At 40.7% G+C, this 13966-nt stretch overlaps 1 protein-coding gene across 5 annotated transcripts; it reads left to right on the forward strand.

The window, feature by feature from the left end:
- The first annotated feature begins 283 nt into the window (after positions 1–283).
- On the forward strand, positions 284–12845 carry LOC106606295 (zinc finger protein 501-like). 5 transcript variants are annotated; one of them, XM_014202451.2, is made up of 4 exons: positions 284–534; positions 8865–9209; positions 9671–9857; positions 11009–12845. In XM_014202451.2, exons 2-4 carry the CDS (start codon positions 9204–9206, stop codon positions 12112–12114), a joined length of 1299 nt encoding a protein of 432 aa, XP_014057926.1. In that variant the 5' UTR covers positions 284–534; positions 8865–9203; the 3' UTR covers positions 12115–12845. The 5 variants fall into 5 exon arrangements, with proteins under 5 accessions (XP_014057926.1, XP_014057925.1, XP_045575687.1 ...); XM_014202450.2 differs by lacking the exon at positions 8865–9209 and having other exon boundaries at positions 285–534; XM_045719731.1 differs by lacking the exon at positions 284–534 and having other exon boundaries at positions 8005–9209; positions 9671–9845.
- Positions 12846–13966: the final 1121 nt, after the last annotated feature.

Here is a 13966-nt window from a genome sequence, read left to right on the forward strand (position 1 = left end):
TGCAATTACAAGCATTGAGGATGACACAAAAAAACGTGATACATCTAATAATTTACTATATAAATAGATGAATGATGTATTGATTATACCAAAAATAGCCTACATTTTTGCCATTCATTTAACATACAATATGTTTGTGGCAATACAAACAGTTATTTTCTAGCAATAAATGACCCTCCCTAAACCGCCTCACCCACTTGAAGAGAGGTGTTGATGACTATGTACAGTAGGTGGCGGCACCTCAAACTCCACAGAAGAAGCCGAAAAGCATCAACAGGAAGTTGTTTGTTACCATCCTCTATCGAGTTTTCAAACCAAATAAAATTCCACAGGATCTTTCTGATGTATGAGTATTGTACATGAAACGTTTGTTTATCACAATTTAAATCCAGTTTTGATATTTAAAAGGGCGTTTGATTGCGCTGGTCTAGCTTTTCATTATCTGAACGCCGTGACAAAGTAACTAGCGTACACATTTAGTTTAAAAAATATATTTGAAGAAACGTTGAAAGAATCGCTTCCACGATGGATCGGGTAAGTTTGGTTGACTGTTATGAACAGTGCCTACTGTGGTGTATACAATGTTTAGGTCTAGTTTTCTTGGATCTTCCACACCCGGCGTTCCATTTGAACATCTAGACAAACGAAACCACGGTGGTAATTTCAGCAAAGTAGCCAATCGCACACAGATTGATACAAGCAATGCCCAACCAACAGGTCAAGTCAGAAGCAGGGAGAAATAATTAAGCATAGGCTACACCAGTGATGTATATAAACCCTGGATTGCTGATGCTATGTATTGGCCATTGAGAGGCTACACCAATGATGCATACTACATCTCACCTTTGCAATATTTGAATATTTTATTGTTCTATTTCATTATGTGTTGCAGTCGTGCTGAGTATGCATTGGTTGAAGCTCAATGATACATTAAAATCTCCCTACCATCATATCTAAGCCATTATTACAGCAATGTCGATGAAATCTCGCAAATGAACTTGATTGGAGATACACAACACACTCCCCACCTCACCATGATCTCTCCAGCCGTTACGGAGTACCATATACCGGATTTCTAACAGGGTCCTTAGCAATTGAGATTTCACCAAGGGAAAGTTGGGTTTATATTCACAAATTCGGACAGACATTCGCCAAAAGCACTTTAAAATGGTATAAATCAATAACTCATTCACCGTTTGTCACAGAATCATCAAATTGATATGATTTATTCTATAAATGTCGAGCATACTTTTACAACCTTTGGAGTAAACATTCCAGTTTTGATAGGATAAAAATACATAAAATCTATAAAATACAATTTAAAGCTATATAAATCAACGTTTTCACTGATTATGACAGAATCATCAAACGAGGTATTATTTATTCTATAAATGTCTAGTATACTTTTACAACTTTTGCTTTGAGCAGAAATTCCAGTTTTGATTTGATAGAGGGCATGTATCAATTTTTTTTCTATCAAATTAGTTATTGATTTATACCGCTTTAAATAGCGTTTTTTAGATGTATTTATATCAGATCAAAATAAATGTTGTAAAAGTTGCTAGACATTTATAGAATAAACCATATCTAATTTTGTTTCTGTGACAATCAATGAATTAGTTATTGATTTTTACAATTTTAAATGGCGAATGTCTGAAATATAAAACCAACTTTACCATGGCGAGTTTTCAGAGTATTTTCTGCACCCACCAAGCTCAAAGTCTAGAAGTCAGATTGAAATGAGCATATAGCTACCATAAATTGACCATTTGATAAAAATAAAAAAATGGATTGACAAAGTTTGTAGGTGCAACAGATTTTATTACATTTCATAATGTGTCGCTCACATGCACATTCCGTCCATTACATTAGAAACCAACAATGAGTTCATTTTTTTGTAGCAATTCTGACAATTATAAATCCTGAGATTCGGCTAAAAAGATGTTATCTAAACTGGTCAGCAACAATTAGCTTGCTTGTCTAAAATCCAGCAGCTAGCCTCCGTAAATAGCTAGCTAACTCCAGTCAGCGGACGCCCCTCTACTCAGGGCAATGTCCCAAATCACTGCCCTGGGGCATTGGGATATTATTTTAGACCAGAGGAAAGAGTGCCTCCTACTGGCCTTCCAAAACCACCTCCAGCAGCATCCAGTCTTCCATCCAGGGACCAACCCTGCTTAGCTTCAGACGCAGTGTGGTATGCTGCTGGCAAAGGCTGTAGGCTTGTTCATTTAGCTGACAAAATACACTTAAGGCCCATGTCATTCTTTTATATTAAATTATTTTTATAGTAAGAAGAATATAATTGAACTTAGCTAAATAAAATAGAAAGGATATTTTTCCCATTCTGGAGCGAATATGAAGGGGCCATGTTGAGCGTAAAAGTGTTCCATTGAAACCGGTCCTATATGCTACATTTGGAGTTATTTGGCAATTATAAACCTTATAGAATTTATTTGAAATCAAAATATATATGGGCTGCACAATGTGACTATAGCCTATTGATGATTTCAGGAAGTTGCAAAAAAAAATATGCTTGTGCTCTGTTCCTTGCCTCAGGCTGTACAGCTGTTCTCACATCAAGTGATCAGATTTTTACCCATCAGACTATTCTCAATTTAATCTTGTTCCGATTTAGAATTGCCCTTTATCAAATGGGCAGGACCAGGAAAAGGAACAGGGGGAAAAATACATGTCATCCTTACGCACTTGAATAGCAAATGGTAGCCGCACACTGACCAGGTAGGCTACTTTTTTTTTTGCAGAGCATGTGCTTAATATGAGCAGCTGAGAAGTAAATATAAAAACACTTATTTCACTCATCAACCACTGTTTGAGGAGCATGCTCTCGCTGCGCGACAGGTGATATTCCACCCAAACTCTGTATGCCATGGGCTCTCCAACCCTGTTCCTACATCTACCCAGTGCTTAATTTGGGAAATCAAGTGAAATCCGTTCGGGAACATCGACTATGTTGCTCTGCAACAATACAGCTGCTATTAGCTAATGTTAGCTTGCTTGTCCTAAGTCCAGCAGCTAGCCTCTGTAAATAGCAAGCTAACACCAGTCAGCTGAAAGCTAGCTATTGAACAGGCAAAGAAATGTAGCTAGCTATATACTAGCCCATGTGTTGGATGTTTGTCAACAACTCTGCCACGCACTGCCATTCCAGTGGTGAGGGGCTACTGAGGGCAAGAAATATGTTACGAAATATTTGTTTTCTTCTCAATGACATGTATTGCTAAAACAAAGGTTGAAGCTAATGCAGTCAGGCTCCACATTACTACAAGAAAAAACTGCTTGGGCAATTAAACATGATGGTCTTGCAAGTGTAAAAGCAAAGCTTGCTTTCATATACACTGAACAACAATATAAACACAGCATGTACAGTGTTGGTCCCATGTTTCATGAGCTGAGATAAAAGATCCCAGAAATGTTCTAGATGCACAAAAAGCACATTTCTTTATTTTTTTGGCACTGATTTGTTCACATCCTGGTTAGTGAGAATTTCTCTAAATGCAAGATAGTCCATCCACCTGACAAGTTTGGCATGTCAAGAAGTTGATTAAACAGCATGTTCATTACACAGGTGCACCTTTTGCTGGGGACAATAAAAGACCACTCAAAAATGTGTAGTTTTGTCACACAACCCAATGCCGCATGTCTCCAAGTTTTGAGGGAGCATGCAATTGGCATGCTGACTAAGAATGTTCACCAGAGCTGTTAGCAGAAAATGTATTGTTCATTTCTTTACCATATGCCGACTCCAACTACGTTTGAGAGAATTTGTCAGTACGTCCAACCAGGCCTCTCAATCGAAGACCATGTGTATTGTATCGTGCGGACAAGCGGTTTGCTGGTGTCAACATTGTGAACAGAGTGCCCCATCGTGGGGTTATGGTATGGGCAGGCATAAGCTACGGCCAACAAACACCATTGCATTTTATCGATTGTCAATTTGAATGCACAAAAATACCACAATGAGATCTTGAGGCCCATTGTGAAGACCTTTTTTTAAGGTAGCTGTAACTAACAGATGCATATCTGTATTCTCAGTCATGTGAAATCCACAGATTAGGGCCTAATGAAGTTTTTTCAATTGACTAATTTCCTCATATGTACTAAAATCTTTGAAATTGTTGTGTTTTATGTATTTGTTCAGTATAATTTTTTCAAACATTGGAGAAGTTTAGCCTCGCATTTCAATGTTCTTGGTTATAGTGGAAATTTACCCACCATGCTATTTACTTTGCACCTATAGCCTATGTTATATCGCTGCGTCTACCTTTAAACTCAGAATATGCTATTCTGTTTTTTGGAATGTTTTTATTTTCCTAATTCCTATAAACTATCAAAATAAAGTCGCACACTCCATGTACAATCTCCCAGCAATTTAATGGGTATTTACCAACGTTTCGGCATCACTGTGCCTTCCTTAATTACTGCTAAAAGATTTATTCGACGGTTTAAAATGTAGACAACGTGCGTGCGTCATTGTTGGATTCTTCTAGTGTAGGCCTACCTCAAGTGGAAATGTTGTTTTCCTACCTTCACCAGCTTGGGGCGGCACGTCAAAGTCCAGGACCCAATTGCACAGGGTGGGGTTGAGACCCAGGGCCTCCAGCTTAATGATGAGCTTGGAGGGTACTATGGTGTTGTATGCTGAGCTGTAGTCAATGAACAACATTCTTACATAGGTATTCTTACAGATGGGATAGGGCAGTGTGATGGTGATTGCATCGTCTGTGGACCAGTTGGGGCGGTATGCAATCTGAAGTGGGTCTAGGGTGGCAGGTAACATGGAGGTGATATGATCCTTGACTAGTCTCTCAAAGCACTTGGGAGATAGGGAGCAATTGAAACGCACCAGGACGCGGCTAGGGATGCCGTCTGGGCCAGCAGCCTTGGGAGGGTTAACACGTTTAAATGTCTTACTCACGTCAGCCACGGAGAAGGAGGGGGGGGGCAGTCCTTGTTAGCGGGCCGCGACTGTGGCACTGTATTATCCTCAAAGCGGGCAAAGAAGGTGTTTAGTTTGTCTGGAAGCGAGACGTTGTTGTCCGTGACGTAGGTGGTTTTCTTTTTGTAGTCCATAATTTCCTGTAGACCCTGCCACATACGTCTTGTGTCTGAGCCGTTGAAATGCGACTCCACTTTGTCTCTATACCGACATTTCGCTTGTTTGATTGCCTTGCGGAGGGAATAACTACACTGTTTGTATTCGGCCATATTCTCAGTGGTTAACCTGTCAAGATATAGGGGGCAGTATTTTCGATTTCGGATGAAAAGCGTGCCCAGAGTAAACTGCCTAATACTCGGGCCCAGAGTCAAATATTTGCATAGTATTAGTAGATTTGGATAGAAAACACTCTGAAGTTTCTAAAACTGTTTGAATGATGTCTGTGAGTATAACAGAACTCATATGGCAGGCAAAAACCTGAGAAAAAATCCAACCAGGAAGTGGGAAATCTGATGCTTGTAGTCTTTTCAAGTCATTGCCTATCTAACACACAGTGACTTAGGGTTCATTTTGCACTTGCTAAGGCTTCCACTATATGTCAACAGTCTTTAGAACCTTGTTGCAGCCTTTTGCAGTGAACAGAGAGCGAACAAGAAGGCCGGGAAGTTGGTGACTCAGAAAATGACATGAGTTCATTGGCGCGCATTCACATGATGAGGTAGCTGTGTTCCATAACGTTTTTCAAGACATTGGAATCGTCCAGTTGGAATATTATTGAAGTTTTATGTTAGAAAGGCCCTAAAGATTGATACTATACAACGTTTGACATGTTTCAACGAACGTAAATATACCTTTTTTTGACTTTTCATTGTGAAATGTTCGGCGCGCTTCCTACATTTGGAGTAGCTTACTGAACGCGCAAACAACAAGGAGGTATTTGGACATTAATTATGGACTTTATCGAACAAAACAACATTTATTGTGGACCTGGGATTCCTGGAAGTGCCTTCTGATGATCATCAAAGGTAAGTGAATATTTATAATGCTAGATTACTCCAAAATGGCGGGTATCTGTATTGTATGATGTATTTTTCTGAGCGCCGTACTCAGGTTATTGCAAAGTGTGCTTTCCCCGTGAAGCTTTTTTGAAATCTGTCACAGCGGTTGCATTCAGGAGATGTTTATCTATAATTCTTTGAATAACAATTTAATATTTTATCAACGTTTATGATGAGTTTTTTTGTAAATTGTTGTGCTGATTCACCGGCAGTTATGGAGGAAAAATATTTTCTGAACATCACGTGCCAATGTAAAATGGGTTTTTTGGATATAAATATGAACTTTATCGAACAAAACATTCATGTATTGTGTAACATTGAGTCCTAGCAGTGTCATCTGATGAAGATCGTCAAAGGTTAGTGCTTAATTTTAGCTGTATTTATGTTTTTTTGTGACCCCTCTCCTGCTTGGAATATGGCTGTGTGGTTTTTCTTGTGTTGGCACTGTCCTAACATAATCTAACTTTATGCTTTTGCTGTAAAGCCTTTTTGAAATCAGACAATGTGGTTGGATTAAGGAGAGGTTTATCTTTAACCTGTTAGGGCTAGGGGGCAGTATTGACACGGCTGGATAAAAAACGTACCCGATTTAATCTGGTTACTACTCCTGCCCAGTAACTAGAATATGCATATAATTATTGGCTTTGGATAGAAAACACTCTAAAGTTTCTAAAACTGTTTGAATGGTGTCTGTGAGTATAACAGAACTCAAATGGCAGGTCAAAACCTGAGAAGATTCTGTACAGGAAGTACCCTGTCTGACCATTTCTTGGCCTTCTCTATCCAAAACAAAGGATCTCTGCTGTTACGTGACACTTCCTACGGCTCCAATGGGCTCTCAGAAGGCGGCAAAAAGCTGAATCGTGGCTTTGCAGGCTCTGGCTGAAAAAAAAGTAGCGCGTTTGGGTAGTGGCTGGTTACAGTACTGTGAGACTCAGGCGCGTGCCCGCGTCGACCGAATGCTTTGTTTTCTTTCCTCTGTTTACCTAAACGCAGATTCCCGGTCGGAATATTATCGCTTTTTTACGAGAAAAATGGCATAAAAATGGATTTTAAACAGCGGTTGACATGCTTCGAAGTACGGTAATGGGATATTTAGAATTTTTTTGTCACGAATTGCGCCATGCTCGTGACCCTTATTTACACTTCGGATAGTGTCTTGGAACGCACGAACAAAGCGCCGCTATTTGGATATAACGATGGATTATTTTGGACCAAACCAACATTTGTTATTGAAGTAGCAGTCCTGGGAGTGCATTCTGACGAAGACAACAAAGGTAATCAAACTTTTGTAATAGTAAATCGGAGTTTGGTCAGGGCTAAACTTGGTCAGTGTCTAAATGGCTTGCCGTGATGGCTGGGCTATCTACTGAGAATATTGCAAAATGTGCTTTCACCGAAAAGCTATTTTAAAATCGGACACCTCGATTGCACAAAGGAGTTCTGTATCTATAATTCTTAAAATAATTGTTATGTTTTTTGTGAACGTTTATCGTGAGTAATTTAGTAAATTCACCGGAGGTTTGCGGGGGGTATGCTAGTTCTGAACGTCACATGCTAATGTAAAAAGCTGTTTTTTGATATAAATATGAACTTGATTGAACAAAACATGCATGTATTGTATAACATAATGTCCTAGGTGTGTCATCTGATGAAGATCATCAAAGGTTAGTGCTGCATTTAGCTGTCTTCTGGGTTTTTGTGACATTATATGCTAGCTTGAAAAATGGGTGTCTGATTATTTCTGGCTGGGTACTCTGCTGACATAATCTAATGTTTTGCTTTCGTTGTAAAGCCTTTTTGAAATCGGACAGTGTGGTTAGATTAACGAGAGTCTTGTCTTTAAAATGCTGTAAAATAGTCATATGTTTGAGAAATTGAAGTAATAGCATTTCTAAGGTATTTGAAAATCGCGCCACTGGATTACACTGGCTGTTGCGTAGGTGGGACGAATTCATCCCGCCTAGCCCAGAGAGGTTAATGGTGTAAAATAGTTGTATGTTTGAGAACTTTGAATTATGACGTTTTGTTGTTTTGAATTTGGTGCTCTGATTTTTCACTGTTGAATAGTGTGAACCGTGGGTGGGACGGTAGCATCCCATGTAGCCCTGAAGTTAAATGCGGTGGTTCGTGATTTCAGTTTTGCCCGAATGCCACCATCCATCCACAGTTTCTGGTTAGGGTAGGTTTTAATAGTCACAGTGGGTACAACATCTCCAATGCACTTCCTTATAAACTCACTCACCAAGTCAATGTTGTTCTGAGGCTGCCCAGAACATTTCCCAATCCGCGTGACCAAAACAATCTTGAAGCGTGGATTCCAATTGGCCAGACCAGCATTGAATGATTCTAGTCATGGGTACATACTGTTTGAGTTTCTGCCTTTAAGACGGTAGGAGCAAGATGGAGTCGTGGTCGGATTTGCCAAAGGGGGGCGAGGGAGGGCCTTGTATGCATCATGGAAGTTAGAGTAGCAGGGATCGAGTGTATTGCCCGTGCTGCAATCAATATGCTAATAGAATTTAGGTAGCCTTGTTCTCAAATTTGCTTTGCTAAAATCACCAGCTACAATAAATGCAGCCCCAGAATATATGGTTTCCAGTTTACATAGAGTCCAGTGAAGTTCCTTGAGGGCCGTCGGTGGTGTCTGCATGAGGGGGTATTTACACAGCTGTGATAACTGCTGATAACTGATGAGAATTCTCTTGGGTGATAATATGGCCGGCATTTGATTGTAAGGAATTCAAGGTTGGGTGAGCAGAAGGACTTGAGTTCCTGTATGTTGTTATGATTACACCATGAATCGTTAATCATGGAGCATACACCACTGCCCTTCTTATTCCCAGAGAGGTGTTTATCTCTGTCGGTGCGACGCATGAAGAAGCCCGGTGTCTGAACCGACTCTGACAACATATACCGAGAGAGCCATGTTTCCATGAAACAGAGTTACAATCTTTGATGTCTCTCTGGAAGGCAATCCCTCTGGAAGGCAACTGGACATTGGCGAGTAGTATACTCGGAACCGGTGGGCAAAGTGCACGCCTACGGAGCCTGACCAGGAGGCCGCTCCGTCTGCCTGTTCTGCGGCGACATTGTTTTGGGTCGGCTTCTGGGATTAGATCCACTGTCCTGGGTGGTGGTCCAAACTAAGGATCCGCTTCCGGAAAGTTGTATTCCTGGTCGTAATGTTGGTAAGTTGACGTCGGTCTTATATCCAATAGTTATTCCCATCTGTATGTAATAAGACTTAAGATTTCTTGGGGGTAAGAAATAATACAGAAAAAACATGCATAGTTGCCTAAGGACTCGAAGCGAGGTGACCATCTCTGTCGGCGCCATCTTGCATCAATCAATATTAACTCAGAGGTGAACTCCTATTAATTCTCATAGGTTCTGAACATAAGACGGGGAATTAAGAGTTATCAGTTTTGACATTTGTTTTAAGAGTGAAAAAATCTAAACATCTTCCATTTGAAAAATGTGCCAAAGTGATTTGGGGAAAAAAAGTACATTTGTGGAAAGTAGTGAATGATGACACACTTCAGGAGAAAGGACATATTATAAGGATGCACCCAATCAATCAGAGATTTAGACTAAAGTAATCAAACGTTTGGTCTAATATTCTATGTACAATACTTTCTGTGGTTACCAGGACAGAGCTAGTCCGTCCCCCTCCACCCTGCCGGGTCACAACTCTCCTGGTAGTGCCTTACTGCTGGGTCTGAAGAGGGTGTCTGTGAGGCTGGTCGACTGCAGGAAAACACCAGGGCAGAGTGGAACTGTGAGAGAAGGACACGAGGAGGGAGATGGAGATTTTATTTCATCAAGTAAGAACAATGGTGTGTGTGTGAATTAGACTACAATCTGCTTCTGCAAATTCTATTAATTGATTGATAAACAATATACACTCGGTGGCCAGTTTGTTAGGTACGCCCATTTAGTTCCGGAACGGACCCCCCTTTGCCTCCAAAACAGCCTCAATGTCCGGAGCATGTATTCTACAAGGTGTCGGAAACGTACCACAGGGATGTTGTTGGTTCATGCTGACGCAATGGTATCACGCAGTTGCTGCAGATTGGACGGCAGCACATTCATGCTGCCAACAGCCCATTCCATCTCATCCCAAAGATACTTTGTTGGGTTTGGTCAGCAACAATGTTCAGATACACTGTGGTGCTGAATTGGTATCAAAGGACCTAACGTGTGCCAGGAAAACATTCCCCACACCAGTACACCACCCTGTACCGTTGACGCCAGGCAGATGGGTCCATGAACTCATGCTGCTTATGCCAAATCCTGACTCTGCCATCAGCATGAAGCAAAAGGAACCGTGATTTTTTCCCCCACTCCTTAATTGTCCAGTGTTGGTTATTGCGTTCTTACTGGAGCAGCTTCTTCTTGTTTTTAGCCGATAGGAGTGGAACACAGTGTAGTCGTCTGCTGCAATAGCCCATCAGTGACGAGGATCTACGAGTTTTTTGTTCCAAGATGCCGCACTGCACACCACGGTTGTACTGTGCCGTTATTTGTCTATTTGTGGCCGGCCTGTTGGCTTGCACGATTCTTGCCATTCTCCTGCGACCTCTCTCGTCAATGAGCTGGTTTCACCCACAGGACTGCCGCTGACTGGATGTTTTTTGTTTGTCGCACCATTCTTGGTCAACTCTAGACTGTCGTGCGTGAAAAGTCCAGGAGGGTGGCTGTTTCTGAGATTCTGTATCCGGCGCGCCTGGCACCGACGATCATACCATGCTCAGTCGCTTATGTCACTTGTTTTGCCCATTCTAATGTTCAACCAAACAGGAACTTAATGCCTCTGCCTGCTTTATAAAGCAAGCCACAGCCACGTGACTCACTGTCTGTAGGAGTGATCTATTTTCATGAACGGGGTAGCGTACCTAATAAACTTTCCACTGAGTAATATATTGTTGATATTTGTTTATGGACTCATATTTCCAAAACCTAGTTATTAAATGTCTTTGTTTCACAGGGGACACTCCTAACCGTCGTTCTCTCAGTGGGAGGGAGTTATCATCTGGGGAGCCTCAACAACAACATGTTGCTGACGAGACAGGGAAGAGTCTCTCCCAATCAGAACACCTCAAACACCAGCACAGACGTACAGGGAAGAAATCTCACCACAGCTGCTCTGACTGTGGAAAGCGTTTCACTACACGGAGGTCCTTCATAATTCACCAGCGAACACACACAGGAGAAAAGCCTTATAGCTGTGATCAGTGTGGGAAGAGCTTTGCTCGAGCTTCCAACCTGACTACACACCAGCGAACACACACAGGAGAAAAGCCTTATAGCTGTGATCAGTGTGGGAAGAGTTTTGCTGCATATAACACCTTTAAATATCATCTGAGAATTTATGAAGGGGAGAAGCCCTACCCCTGCCTCGATTGTGGGAAAAACTTTGTTAATGCAGGAGCCCTAACCATACACCAGCGTGTACATACTGGAGAGAAGCCTTATAGCTGTGATCAGTGTGGAAAGAGCTTTGCTGTAGCTTCCACCCTGATTAGACACCAGCGCATACACACTGGAGAGAAGCCTTATATCTGTAATCTGTGTGGGAAGAGCTTTGCTGTATCAGATAAACTAACTATACACCAGCGCATACACACTGGAGTGAAGCCTTATAGCTGTGATCAGTGTGGAAAGAGCTTTGCTTTAGCTTCCACCCTGAATAAACACCAGCGCATACACACAGGAGAAAAGCCTTATAGTTGTGATCATTGTGGAAAGATCTTTGCTCGAGCTTCCACCCTGACTATACACCAGCGAACACACACAGGAGAGAAGCCTTATAGCTGTGATCAGTGTGGAAAAAGCTTTGCTTTAGCTTCCACCCTGACTGCACACCAGCGAACACACACAGGAGAAAAGCCTTATAGTTGTGATCAGTGTGGAAAGATCTTTGCTGAATCAGGGACCCTGAATTCACACAAGCGAATACACACTAGAGAGAAACCCTATGTCTGTCTATGTGGAAAGAGCTTTGCTCGTTTAGGGCCAATGAAAAAACACCAGAAAGCAAAAATGTGCCATATTTCGTCTCCCTCCTATCCGACACCATTTCCAGATCCCTAAATAAAGGATCAGTAGAAAACATCTAGTGAACAGTCATATCCATCTCCCATTCTTAAACAGTTGACTTAGTCTGATCACCATGGTAACCTCTGTGCAGCATAATATGCAGCTCTGATCTAGGATCAGGTTTCCCCTGTGTCTATGTAATATCACACATTGGGATCTAAATGGATAAATGTTATCATAGAAAATGTCACAGTGAACCTGTTTGTGTGGGCGGGTGTTGATAATTGTATCTTTCATATACTTATGATGCTATTATTATTAAATGTCATTATGTAGAATGTTTCAACAATAGGTCTATATTGGGCGGCAGGTAGCCTAGTGGTTAGAGCGTTGGGCGAGTAACCGGAAGGTTGCTGGATCGAATCCCAAACGGACAAGGTAAAAATCTGTCATCTGCCCCTGAACAAGGCAGTTAACCCACTGTTCCCCGGTAGGCCGTCATTCTAAATAAGGATTTGTTCTTAACTGACTTGCCTAGTTAAATAAAGTTTAAATTAAAAGAAAAATCATATATTAAATTGATCAATAAATTCAAGCCATTATCTTCCAAACAAGAACTTTAATTTGTTTTATAATATCTAAATTGATTTGTTCCTAAAATGAATCAATTATACATTGAATAATAATATCCACGAGGTCAAGGCAAGAACTAAGTATGCTGTCTTGTAACAACGGTTAATGTAATAACTTTTACATTTATAATGTAATAAAACTGGTAAATGTAATATCTTGATTGTTAATTATACAAATATTGAATTGTTATAGTAATAACTTTTTCCATTTAATGTAATAAGTTACATTATCAGGTGAGTAATCATTTATGAATAACGTAATGACTTCAACCAATCATGTAATAACACCTTAACCAATGTATTACTATCCTAATGTTAATGCACATACCACCCTCCACTAATTGCTAACTGACACAAATCTAGCGCAGCGGTAATCAGTCTGGTATTTTATAGGCTACACTTACTGGGCATTAGACAATAAAACTACCTGGACTCTCGAAGAGGATGTTGTCCAAGTGACGCTCGGGTAGAGTTAGACGACAACAGACAACTGGATTCTTGGTGAATAGGGTGTTAAACGTTTTGACTTTAATAGATCAGGTCAAATCCTATCCAGGAACCTTCTGAAGTAAGATTAGACTACATCAGACCTTTTATTTGTCAAATCTTAAATCTAGTTTTAATATTGAAAAGGACGTCTGATTTCTCTGGTATAGCTGTTCTTTATCTGAATGCTGTAACAAAGAAACTAACTGTAGTGTAGGCTAGCTACAGATTTACTGTCACTTTTAAACGCTGAAGAAAGAATAGCCAACTATGGATTGGGTAAGTTTTTTACTTTTATTAACAGTATGCCTACTGTGGTGTATTATATGTCTAGGCCTAGTTATCATCTTTGATCTTCCATATCCATTCGTTTCATTTGAACAGCTGGACAAAATAAACTGATGGTAATAAAAACCAGGGACATTTTGTCCTTCAGCAAAGTACCCTACTAGCCTAAAGCACAGTTTGATACAAAGCAATGCGCAATGCGTAAAGTCAGAACCATGGATAAATAATGAGGTCAAGGCTACACCTTGCAGTAGCGGTGTGTGAGTAAAATCACCTGGGAAGCCATATTACAACCCCCGCGTTGTGATAATTGTGTTTTTTGTTCTAGCCTGTTACTTCATATGCCGTGACGAGACGACCGTGGCAGAATCATTTCAACCACACCTTTGTTAAATAATGAAACCGGAGAGCAACATCTGTCTTGTTAGGTTCACAAAAAAATGTTGCATGACCTACAGAATGGTCAAGCAAGTTAATGTACCTAACATTTTCGGACTACT

This window comes from Salmo salar, chromosome ssa06 (assembly GCF_905237065.1).
Source record: "Salmo salar chromosome ssa06, Ssal_v3.1, whole genome shotgun sequence".
Lineage (NCBI taxonomy): Eukaryota > Metazoa > Chordata > Actinopteri > Salmoniformes > Salmonidae > Salmo > Salmo salar.

Bases quoted from the DNA above. Each gene is read 5' to 3' on its own strand.
- LOC106606295 (XM_014202448.2), top strand. From the start codon at position 9,644: ATGTACAATACTTTCTGTGGTTACCAGGACAGAGCTAGTCCGTCCCCC. The intron at 9,858-11,008 runs GTGTGTGTGTGA...TTTGTTTCACAG, and splicing joins TTCATCAAGTAAGAACAATG to GGGACACTCCTAACCGTCGT.